The 12,212-nt window shown below is 51.3% G+C and overlaps 1 protein-coding gene across 2 annotated transcripts; it reads right to left on the bottom strand.

Annotated features, from left to right (window-relative positions):
• Positions 1–45: 45 nt before the first annotated feature.
• NCF1 (neutrophil cytosolic factor 1) lies at positions 46–12,205 on the bottom strand. Of its 2 annotated transcripts, none has more exons than XM_071447685.1 (11): positions 8,182–12,205; positions 7,719–7,799; positions 7,335–7,410; positions 5,939–6,104; positions 5,762–5,817; positions 5,334–5,456; positions 4,857–4,964; positions 3,939–4,056; positions 3,221–3,328; positions 1,562–1,704; positions 46–502 (listed from the first exon to the last, which is right to left on the bottom strand). In XM_071447685.1, the coding sequence occupies exons 2-11, from the start codon at positions 7,791–7,793 to the stop codon at positions 384–386; spliced, it is 1,092 nt and encodes a 363-aa protein (XP_071303786.1). In that variant the 5' UTR covers positions 7,794–7,799; positions 8,182–12,205; the 3' UTR covers positions 46–383. The 2 variants fall into 2 exon arrangements, with proteins under 2 accessions (XP_071303786.1, XP_071303785.1); XM_071447684.1 differs by having other exon boundaries at positions 8,251–12,205.
• Between the last annotated feature and the right edge of the window lie 7 nt (positions 12,206–12,212).

The following is a 12,212-nucleotide window of genomic DNA, read 5'->3' as shown; positions in this document are numbered from 1 at the left end:
ATAACAGGAGGAACACCTTTCCTGCCACCATGCCCACACTGCTCCTCAGGGTCTATCAAGTGTCTCTCCTTTATTGATGAAAACCACAAAAATAATTCAAAATACAAAGAGGGAATAGAAGGGCATGTAGAGATGAGGACTTGGTGCCTGTAAGGAGCTGGTAGAGCAGGGCTGGTCCCTCCTCAAAGTGCTATCAGGACACCTTGGGCTGGCTGAGGTGGAGGATGAGGATGGGCACTGGGCTGGGCTGATATGGCCACAGCCTCCCTGGCCTGTGGTGGCTGCCAGAACCACCTGGATCCCTGCTCCAGCTCCGAGCCCTGGCTGCACAGGAGCTGGAGGAGATGAAGCTTTGGCTGGCTGGTGTGGGGGCTCAAGGATCCTCACAGGATCTTCCTCCATGTGCTCTCAGTGCAGCGGTTCAGGATGAGGTCCTTGCTGGGACGGGGAGGAACAGCAGGTTGAGCCTTGGGCTTGTTGTCCTCTGGCTCATTTTTCTCAACTGCAAGTAAAAAAGATGTACAGATGGGTCAGAGCTCTGCACCACACACACACACACACCACCCTCACGAACACTCAGCAGCCTCCTACATCATGGCCACCAAAGCTCCTGCCTCTCCTCCTGTCCCTGCTGCATGTATGGGTCTGCCTGTAGGTCATGGTGTCAGGATGTGCCCAGCAGTGCTCAGCTGGGAGCTGTGCTCAGGGAAAGCCTGTCTTTAGGTCTGCATGAGGTCTGCCCATCTTTAGCTCAGGGAAGGTCACAGATACTGCATGGGGACTAGCAGATCTGTAGGGTATACATCAATGACTGCCTCTCTCCTTCATGAAGAGATGCCTTTTACAAGGGCCTGAACTGGTGGGACAAGGGGAAGTGGCTTCACACTGTCAGAGGCCAGGGTTAGATTAAATATTAGGAAAAAATCCTTTTCTGTGAAGGTAGTGGCGCACAGGTTGCCCAAAGCAACTGTGCTGTCTTGTGCCTGGAATTGTTCAAGGCTAGGTTGGATGAGGCTTGGAGCAACCTGATCAAGTGGAAGCTTTGAATGAATTGATCTTTAAGGTCTCTCCCTACCAAAACCAAATTCTATAATTCTATGATTCTTCATGTAACACTTCCTTCTGGGGGCTCTGCTGACAGCTAACATCCATGGCAATTGCAGTAGTAATAGCAGCTATATAATATATATTATTATAATTAATAAATAAATAAAAATATAATAATAATAATATATTATTATTACTATTATTACTATTATATAATATATATAATTATTATTATATGTAATATATAATAATAGCAGGGGGAGGTTGGGTGCACAAAGGAAAGCACTGATCCCAAATGTGGGCTGACCTCCTTGCAGAACCATATCCTGCTCTGTCTGAGCTATAGCCAGGGGTACAAAAACTCCTTGAAAGAAACACCTCCCTGCACAGGCATTCCCCATGGGAAAAGGGCTGATGGGCATGGTGTGACCTCAGTGTGCCATCCTGCTCCAGCTGCCAGCACTGGTGGGGGGCATGGGCCATGCTGCAGGATTCCGGTTCCATTGAGACTTACTGATGACATTGGCCTTGTTCTGGGAATTTCCCCGCATTCTCCGCTGGTTCTGGATGTACTTCTTGCTGTTCCTCCTGTAGGTCTCCTGGCTGATTTGCTTCCGGCCCTGCTTGTGGATGCTCTTCACATTTCGGATGGTGGATCTGCAAGGAGTGAGAAACAAAACTTTCAGTTTTCATGCTGGCAGCTCTCACACCGCACACCTCCTTTCCCCACACTTCCTCCTCTGCTTCACCCAAACCCCAATTTCTGCTTTTGGCTTCTGCCTGCTGGATGCCAGCCACAATCTACGATGTGTGCAGAGGCAGCTGGATGGTCCTCTGCAAGCAAACACTGAAGGGTCAACCCTGAGCACAAGTCTGGAAAGTAATGGTAGGGATTGGTGAGGAAGATTGGATAGAAGGCTGGAAGGATGAGATGGGCATGAGGGTTATCCAAGAAAGCCCCAGAAATTATCTATAGCTCTTTGATGAATGAACATACAGCACCTATCCCAGCCATAAAGTTCAGGTCCCTGGTGTGGGGCTTGGCATGGCTCCCCAAGGCTCAAGGGTGAGATACAGGGGACTGGAGTAGGGGGCATGTGTCAGTGTGCACCCAAATGTGCAGTGTTCAACCCACAGGAGAGAAACGACTGAGAGAAGTGAAAGGCTGAGCAGCCTGGGGCTGCTGCAGGGGAAACCCCAGCACTGGGGACCGTCCCTGGGCAGGCAGACAGGGGCCCCTGCTCTGTCTTCAGTACCATGGCAGGAGTGAGGTGGCTCCTGATGTCCACCCCATGGCATCGTCCTCCTGCTCTTCTCAAAGAAATGTGCTTCTCTGCCTTCAGCCCCTTCCTGGTGTGAGCACATCTCCCATATCCCAGAGCAAAGCTCTTGCCCTTAATGTGTCACCACATTCACAACAGGGCTTTGCCTGGCTGCCAGTGCCACGGAGGCAGCAGTGACAATGGCAGGGGGACAAGGCCTGTCCTTGGAACAGGCCACCTCCTCTCCCCCAAGGCTACCAGCAAACATCTCTGTGGTCAGATAGGTGGATCTGGACCATTTTACACTGTCTCACACTCAATCCATGCTCCAGCAAAACTGGATTTGGAGAGATTTCACAGCAGGCCTGACATGTCATCTTGCAGAAAAAAGAGATAGCAGCAAATTCTGCCCTTTTTAGCCATTCTCTTTGCACTGGAATTCATGAGTTATTTGTGCTTTTTATCTTTTTAATCAAAATAAATCCCTTGCATTAGCTCAAATCCTCCCATTAGATTAGGCTACTTGGCAGCTTCATTTAGTCAAATCTCTCCTTGCCTCTGAAAGATTCAGTGCACACACTTAGGAAGTAAGAAAACAGCTAATTTGAAAATTAAACAAGATTAGCCCAGAAAAGAAACTTTGCAGAAGGACAAGGAGAAATACACCTGATGGGTGGAGCTGTTGGAGCAAGGATCTTGGAGCCCTGCATCAGCAATGCCTGTGCTAGCTGGGGAGCACAGAGCTGGTGGGAGGACAGCCCTGCTCTGTCTGTGCCCTGCTTACATTTCTCCAGGCAGTTCCTTACTGACAGGGCAAGCAGGTGACACCACAACACCCTGTCTGGCTTAATTTCATCTCCCTCAAGGAAGAGGGAGATGTTCTTCTGCCCTCTGCACAGAGCTTCTCCTACCTCCGTGGAGGAGCACCCCGGTTCCTCAGCTCACTCTTCGCAGAGGTGTTCACCTCCCCAGCTTTCTGCAGGTACATGGAGGGGTAATAACCTGTGGTTTCATCCTTCCTGCAGTGCAACACAAAGCAACATCACTTGCAATCGTAGCTCTGCAACCACCTCCTCAGTCCAGAAGAGAGATTTGATCATTCTTGTAGGTGGTCACAGAGTCCCAGAATGGTTTGGTTAGAAGGGACCTTAAAAGGACCTCATTCCAACCCCCTGCCACAGGCAGGGACACCTTGCCCTAGAATAGGTTATTCCAAGCTCCATCCAGCTTGGCCTTGAACTCTTCCAACTCAGGACATTCCATGAGTCATGGTTCAGGCCTGTCCCTTGCTGGTGCCGTGTTACCTCGAATGTTCTTTGCAGCTGGGATGAAAGTTGAGGTTTTGCAAAGCAAAATGTGCCAGAACAATTAGAGGCAAAATAACAGATACATGGGTTTTTTCCATCTGCCTCCTTCTTGGATATTTCTGAAGCCCTCAGGAGAGGAATTTCCAGCTGAAATGTTTAATATTTAGCAAAGAACAGACTCTGAGGAGCAGCCCTGCCAAAGGAAGTGCTGGGCAGTGGCACCAAAGACACCAAAGCTTTCAGAGCCCTGATGGGAGCACCATGGATGTCCCTTCCCTCTCCCTGAGTGCTGCTCGCCTGAGCTCTTCATGGCACCTCTCACCTGATGACCCACCAGCCATCAAGGAGCTTGTGGATGACTTCAATGGTATCACCCTCCTTGAGGGTCAGCTCATCCTCTTCCACAGCAGTGTAGCTTTTCTGGACCACGTACGCTTCACCTGCACACAAAATGGGGATGGTGGATCATGTGCTGGCACCTCAGGGATGGGGCTGAACCTCCCCAGCCACTCAGGAGGCACCAGGGGAGGCACCCTACATTTTAGGCAAGACTCAGGGTGCTTCAAGTTTGGATTCAGACTTTCCCCAGTCTTGTCATTGCCCATGGGTCATCCCAGCCCCTTCACCATCTCTCCAGAAAGAAACTCTTGGGTGCAAGCAGAGGAAGCACTCCTATCTCTGCTCAAAAGTGTGCTCAGAATTCAGGTGGTGAAATAAGGCAGAAGGAAGTGTTGTGCTAAAAGAGCCTTTTCCAGTGTTGTGAAACCCTCAAAGCTGAAGCCTGTTGAGCAATTGGCACAAGTCTGCAGGATTCTTCCTCTGCTCCTCGTGATAAAGCCCTGCTGTCATGGCAGGGCAGTGCAGGGGACAGGGAGCAGGGCCAGGCCCTGGTAAGGACAGCACAGAGGTGAAGCACCGTGAATGCCTGTGTCTGATTTGGATGCTGCACCGTGCTGTTCTGCTAACCCAGCACCTCAGCCAGCTCAGCATGGCCACTGAGTAAAGATCAGCCAAAACACAAATCTAAGGCTGTTCCAGGTCATGGGAAGCTCCCAAGGTTGACACTGAGGCACCAAGCCATGAGATTTATCCCTCCTGGCAGTTCCTACAGCAGCATCTCCCTGCTCAGTGATCCTGCTCAGTCTGAATTGCCCAGCTTTGCAGTGAGCCATCACAGTGGAGAGCTGCAGCAGGCTCTGCTCTGACACACACACCCACCCTGGTCACCCCAACATTTTACCTGCATAGTTAGGCTCCTGCTCTTCAGACTCATCAGGACCATCCAGTGGCTCCAGATAGGCAGCAGGTACCCAGCCTCGTTTATTCTTCAGTTGACAAAACCACCAGCCTGCAAAGAAAGCAACCATGGGCAAGAGCAGAGAGTGTTGTGGGGACTGGCACCAGGTCTGTCCTGGCCAGGGCAGGTGCAGGCATCTCTGTGTCCTGGACCAAAGGGACAGTGCTGGGGCCAATCTCTGTTGACATGGTGCAACCAGAGAAGTTGACCAGTTCATCCTGCTCCTGCTGGGCAGGAAGCCTCACAGGCTGAGGCATGGCCAGGATGTTGCACAGGTTCCTAGAACTGCCCCTCTCCCTCAGCCTTCTCTGCCACAGCTCACATGCTGTGTTTGGATGCAAGGGCAGTACTCATTCCTGCTGAAATTGTGTCAGGGGCTGGGCTGGCCCTCAGGGGCTCTCCAGGGGCATGGACACATACCATTCTCACTCTTCTCCACAACATCCACCATGTCCCCAGCCTTGAGAGCCATCTCAGATGTGGAGTTCTTCTCATAGTCAGCGATGGCTCGGTACGTTTGCAGGACAATGGGGCCTGTGATGTCTGCATGAGAGAAGTGACACATGTTCCCTCCTCCAGACCCCAGCCCAGAAACACCCTGCTTCAGGCAGGCCAAAAGCAGCCCCAGGACAGCCCAAAGTGCCCTCCCAGCCTCTTTCAGCCCCAAATCAGTTGGATTTCAGGACAATGACTTATTCCCCCCCAAGGATTTGGCTTCACCACAGCTGCAGCTCTGGTATAGCACCCATGTTCTTAGTGAGGGAATCTGCCATGGAATGACAACCTCTCTCTCCAGCAGGTTTTGCTACTGCTGAGGCAGCCACTTGCAGCCCTCTGAGACCTCTTACCAGTGGGGTTTTTCTTGGAATCCTTTGGCAGGAGGAAGACCTCAGGCTTCTTGATCCTAGACAGGTCAGAGCAAAGGCAGCTCAATGCCAACCAGCCCTCCCCATCAGCACCCTCCCTGCAGCATCCAAGGCCAGGAATGCAGGATTTCCCTCAAAACAGCAGGCAGCAGGACTCACTGGCTGTCTGTGACAGGGTTCATGTCATCATGACGGACCTTGAAGAAGTTGACCACGTGCAGGCACCGGGAGATCTTGTGGGGCAGGTTCACCAGAGTGTAGCAGTACTCAGCCAGTGTGCCCTGCCTGTTCTCAGTTGAGCGCTGCCCATCAAACCACTTTGGGGCTGGGGGAGAGGAAAAAGGGCTCAGAAAAAGCAGACAGAATGCCTTGTTTTTAGTACTTTTCCAAGCACACTGCTCTGAATCATTAATTTTGCCTGCAAAAAAGTGGGTCTGGCCCCAAGGTGCTGCATGGCTGCATTGTGCCAATAAGGTGAAGCTTTGTGGGAGCACAGCCCTTGCAAGCCCAGCAATGATCCTGTTTGACCCTATTTCAGTTTTAGGGTAATTCCTACATGTGTGTTCAGACTAAGCCCAACTGCTGGCCACAAATAAAGCAGATGCAGGGTACCAAGAGGGGCTCAGGGGACCAGCCTGCAGTCAGAGGAGACATATTTATCCTCCCACCCCACTGGTTATGGTGTTCTTGACTCCAGAGCTCTAAAATATTGCTGGCAATCCCGACCCCGAGCAGTGTTGAACCGCATGATGGGAGATCCTTCTGTGTGGTCAGTGGCACCCCATGCCCCCCCAGCAGTCTAACACCTGTCTGCTCCCCAGTGCTCTCAGTTCCCCAAATGGAATAAGGATGCTTTGACCAGCCCCAGCACGGTGGGGAGCAGGGTGATGGAAGAGGCCCATCATGGTGGTTGGTGTTAGTCCAGCTGCCATGGAGCCCCCCCAGGCTGGCACCCACACTGCGTGGTGCAGGCTTGCTCCTCCTCCAGAGAGGCTGACCACAACTGCAGCTCTTTTTCAGACTCCCTTCTGCTTCCTTTAAAGCAGGAAATTCAATAAAATGGGGAAGTTTTCTGACATGCACCTTGCTTAGAGACAAAACATCAGCTGTTTGGATCAGGAGTTCATTCTCTGTCATTGAAGACACATTGCATTGCTTCCTCTTACAAAGGGTCTGTGTTGCCACAAGGGCATTAAGCCAACACCAGTGATGGTGTCACCAACAGAGGGCTCAGCCCAGCTCCACTCAGTTCAGCCTCCCCAAAGCCAGACACCTTGCACCAGCCAGGAGTCAAGGGGGTCACAGCTGATTCTTCTGGACGTGCCTCTGGGCTGCCTTCAGAGAGCAAGGACGGGGCCTGCAGGGCTGCTGAGAGTTGGCAAGAACCACTGCCTCTGCTCACATCTTTCTGGGGTTTTGATTTCAAGCCTGGTGTACAGGAAATACTGCACCACCCACCTGTCTGGGAGGCAGCCAGCACAGCTCAAGCCACCAGGGAATTTCCCAGCTAGCTGCAATTTCTGTTCACCCCCCAGCCACAGAGCTTGCCCCTCACCTGGCAAGTGCGGGATGATCCGGTTCTCTATGTTGATGTCCCCGGATTCAATGGGGAACATCTCCTTCAGCGCTTTCTGCAGAGCAGAGCCAGGCACAACAGTGAGGATGGCACCAGGGGAACACGCTGTGACACCCACTCCTCTGCCCCTGGCTTGACTCCTTTCCTGGTGCTCACCCTGCTGCCACTGGCATGTCCTGGCTGGATCCCACACCTCAGCACTGCGTGCCCACGGACACAGAGCCAATGGCTCCCATCTTCAAAAGAGATCAATGAACTGGACCCAGGAGCCTCTTTTGAACCAGGTTTGCTTTGAGGTAATTTCAGATGGCATTCACCCCCCTTTTTCCCCACCCCAAGCCCAGGTGTCCTAGGAGGACTCACGTGGAACTCATATATCTCAGTGAAGCGGCGGTAGACGACCTTTTCGGAGAGGTCATTCCACTTCACCAGGAACATGTAGACCTGAGGAGCAAAGCAGAGGCTGCAGATTTGCAGGCAAGTGGGACACCACTCCCCACTGTGCCCAGGGAACCCTGGGGATGGTCCAGTTTCAGATAAAATTGGTTTTCCTTCCACCACCCCAATACAAATAGCTCTGCATTGCCAGAAAATAAACTGGGCACTCGGGGAGTTGGAACGGATGGAGAGGGGACAGAAACATGCAGGTGGGTGGGAAACAAAGAGGAAAAAGCCCTTTCCAGGACTGCAAAGTAGCCAATGGCTTGCAAAGGAGGTGCCTGAAGTCTCATGTGTTCAGGACAGTTTAGTGTCTGATTGCCTGCAGCTCATGTTATCAGCCATGACCCCCTTAAAAGGAAGCATTTAGGCTCTCAGTCACATTTACCTAAGAAAATTTGTAAAAACCCTGGCCAGTCCTCAGTCCTCACATGCCAGAACGCTGCTGAGTACTCACATAGTGCTGGCTGGGGAAAAACCTTTTCTCGTAGCCCAGCAGTTCGATGTGCCGGATGAAGGCGTCCCCCATTGCTGCTCCTGCCCGCAGGGCTCTGCTCCGGACCTGCTCCTGCCCGGCTGGGCGCTCTCCCCTCCCCTCTGCCCTGGCTCAGCTCTGAGTCCCCTCCCCTCTGCCCTGGCTCAGCTCTGCTCTCTGTTAAAGCCCTGGGGAAGCGGAACTGCCGCTGCAATCGCACCCGTAATTGTTCAGCCGCTATGGTTTGTACTGAGCCGGTGCTGCCCAGCCCAGCCCCTGCAGTGGCTCTGGGGAGGAGTGAGCTGGGAGGCCTCGGGGATAACCTGGAGGCACCTCTGGCATCAGAGGGCAGTGAAGGCTGAGGGCCAGGCTGGCTGCCCTGCTATGCAAAGGACTCCTCTGGCTGCTGATGCTGCCCCATGCTGGCTCAGGGTACTGCAGCAGAGGGTCAGGGACAGGTGCCTTGGATATGACAGCCAGAGGCACCTTCACCCTCTCTGTCAGAGCTGGAATGGCTGAATGCACGTAATGCACTCCCTGAGCCCCAGGAATGGCAGCACTGACTCGTGTGTGTGGGAATGGCACCTGGGGAATCTGGGGCACAGCACAGCCAGGATGGGGCAGCCACAGGCTCAGTGTGCAAGAGGCCCTCCCCTTGCATCACCATTTCCTTTCAGTCACTTGCAGCTTCTTCAAAATCTGCCACCAAAAGGTTCCCTTGAGGAGCCCCCGAGGACCTGAGTCAGTCCCAGCCCTGCTCACCACCTTACCTGGGCACAGGGCTGAATGGGAGGGGACCCTGGGCACAGGGAAACCCCAGAGTGGGCTGGAGACAGAGCCCTGTGTCCTGCTGGGAGAGCAGGAGAGTCCCCTGCTGAGCTGTTCTGAAATGCCAGTGCACCAGCTGCATTCATGCACTCCTCCTTCTCCATCCTCAGCCCTGAGCAGCAAGACCTGAAGGGATGTGAGAGCTGCAGAGATCAATTCCACACTGCTTGCAAGCAAAGGCGTTCCCAGGAGTGTTTCTGTCCCCACCAAGGGCACCCTCAATGACAGTGGCACCAGAGCTGGGCAGTGCCTGACAGGGGCAGGCCCTGCTCTCCACAGGATCCTTGGAGGAGCCCAGCTCCAGCCAGCTCCAAACACTCAGCTCCATCCCCTCTGGAAACCTGTGCCCAGAGCAGCCAATGTCCCCAGGTGGCCATCTCACACCCGAGCTGGGTGTTAGAGCAATCCCAGCCCACACTCAGCCAGGAGCAGAGACCCTCAGGCACAGGCAGCAGCCCCAAAGCACAGCAGAGCTGACAGGGGCTCTCCCCACTGACCAGCAGCACCAAGCCCTGGCACAGGACCAGCCCCATGCCCTTGTCAGCTTGTAAAGACAAAAGCTTGCTCTGGCTGCATTAGAAACATCAAATACTAACTGTAGCCCTCCCCTGGAACCTGGCTGTGGTACTTGCAGCTGTGCCATAGTAAATGGTCATTTACTTTTGGTTTCTTATTATTTTAACAGGGGGACTTCCCTGTATGCAAGGGAAGTCCCTTGCATATTACACAACCACAAATGTTAAAAAAGATCCATCCAGGGCTGTTTGGATTCTGCTCTGTTAGTCACCAGATAACTGCTGCTTATGCAGAACACCATAAACTTTGTCATAACAGCTAATTTCATAATTACAATTGTTTGTACTAAATTTAAAACTGCATTACAGACAGTACATTTCTGGAAACCACTCAATTCACTTGTTACTTCCCGTTTCCTCATCCTGCGATGTGAGAAATGAGAGGTTTTAGATGCCACTGTCCGTGAAGGATTAGTGCACAGTGAAACACCACCTGTAACTCTGTGTGAGACACTGCTGAGCCTTCCATCAAATGTCTCACATGTCTAATACATGTCAAGAAGCAAGATTTTAGAAGAAAATTCTCGGAAGAGGAGCATCCCATCTGAACAAGACAAGTTCTTTTCGTTTTGCAGTCTGGTATTTGGTAGCAGGGGGGCTCTGGAGGTGGCTTCTGTGAGAAGCTGCTCAAAGCTGCCAGATGTCCAGCAGGGCCAGTCCCTGATTGATGGACATGCTGCTGGCCAGTGTCCACCACAGACTCCAGTCCTTTCAGCAACACCACTGCAACCACTTTCACTTCATTTTTCATTCAGCTCCTGCATACAGAGTTTCAGTAGAGCCACTCTGTTGTTACACACTTAGCAAGGCAATACCCTGGAATTATTTATTTTCCCAGTTCCTTTGCTGTGGCACTGCCCTCATTTTGAGTGAGCAGTAAGAACTCCACCAGCACCAGAGAGCTGGGCAGGAAGCTGTGCTGAAGGTGCCTCCTAAAGAGGGCTGTGAGTAAAGAAGGGATGAACCATCCTGCTTTTTCAGAAGGGGAAGTCAGGCCAGCTGAAACCTGGGGAAAGCTGCATTATGTCAGTTCCCCATTCTAAACATGTCCAGAAGCAAATGTGGAACCTGGTCCTGAACTACTGCTGGAGGTTCACTGGCTCAGCATGTCTGTTCAAGTGTGTGACAGTGTTCACAGGGGTCTGAGGATGAGGGAAGAGATGAGGATCTGACTCCATGTTTCAGAAGGTTGATTTATTATTTTATGATATACATTATATTAAAACTATACTAAAAGAATAGAAGAAAGGATTTCCTCAGAAGGCTGGCTAAGGATAGAAAAAGAAAGAATGATAACAAAAGCTTGTGTCTGGGACAGAGTCCGAGCCAGCTGACTGTGATTGGCCATTAATTAGAAACAACCACATGAGCCCAATCCCAGATGCACCTGTTGCATTCCACAGCAGCAGATAACCATTGGTTACATTTTGTCCCTGAGGCCTCTCAGCTTCTCAGGAGGAAAAATCCTAAGGAAAGGATTTTCCATAAAATGTGTCTGTGACAAAGTGAGCAGCAGGTAAATGTGCTGGTGGTTATAACATGGGCAGTGCCCACGTGGCTGAGTTCACATGTAAGGTACAGCAGAGGGCTCATGCCATGGGCTGGCAATGCTGTCTGCTGAGGCAGGAAGGCAGCAGGAAGCAGTCACCACCAGCTCCTATCTGGAGAGAAGGAAGGTAGGACCAGATGAGCTTTTTCAAAATGCCTCAGCATGGAGCTAACCCTGCCCCTGCTGACATCACCAGGTCCCAGGATTCAAGTGGGAACACCCAGATCTGCATGTTGTGAAACACATGCAGATGTCCTGTAGGGTCTCCCTTATCTCCAGAATGACAGAAATGTGCTGCTCTGAATTTACCTGCTGAATTTCAGATTGCTCCCACACAACAGACACTGCACTCAATTGAATTTAAGGCTTCAGAATTTTCCTTAAAGATCCAATCACATCACCCACCCAGAGCTGGATTGCAGTCTCAACAGCATGACTGGACCTTACTTCTCTGCTGGCAGGACACAACCATGCTGCAAACATGCTCTACCTGCCTACAGAATTACTGCTAGGACTTGATTTGCTGTAAAAGACAGAACTGCATGGGCAGTCTTGAAAAACATCAGAAAGGTCTTTATTTCTTCATCAAGGAACATCACTTACCATTTGTGCATAATGCAATCATCTCAAATCCATGCCAGTAAAAGAGAAACCTTTGCAAATAATCTGCATTTTTAGATTATCATCTAACCAGAACTGTACATCTCCTATGGTTTGTTAAATTAGAAAAAAAGAGATGTTTTTATATGTTGTGGCACATAACCAGGACCACAGGGGACTTAATTTAATTGTTGTATTCACAGAATATTCTTGAGTTGTTGACATAATAGGGCTTAGAGGAAGTTGTAGCATGTTTCCATAACTAGTTCTAGATGAAGAGAAGTGCATCCCCCACAGCCTTCAGCAGAAAAACTCTCAAAGAACTCCACACAAGTACTGCCCATGGCAGGACTGTAAGACCAAAGCCATCATATGTAAGCTGTGTGATACTC

This window comes from Agelaius tricolor, unplaced genomic scaffold (assembly GCF_023055355.1).
Source record: "Agelaius tricolor isolate 1412-34295 unplaced genomic scaffold, bAgeTri1.0.p SCAF_25, whole genome shotgun sequence".
In the NCBI taxonomy this organism is placed as follows: Eukaryota; Metazoa; Chordata; class Aves; order Passeriformes; family Icteridae; genus Agelaius; species Agelaius tricolor.
This window is presented reverse-complemented; position numbering and strand designations above follow the sequence as displayed.

Excerpts from the sequence above, each read along its gene's own strand:
- NCF1 (XM_071447684.1), bottom strand. The coding sequence starts at position 8,322 with ATGGGGGACGCCTTCATCCGGCACATCGAACTGCTGGGCTACGAGAAA. Across the intron at positions 4,965-5,333 it reads TGTGGAGAAGAGTGAGAATG|GCTGGTGGTTTTGTCAACTG; the intron begins GTATGTGTCCAT and ends CTTTCTTTGCAG. Across the intron at positions 503-1,561 it reads GAACAAGGCCAATGTCATCA|TTGAGAAAAATGAGCCAGAG; the intron begins GTAAGTCTCAAT and ends TTTTACTTGCAG.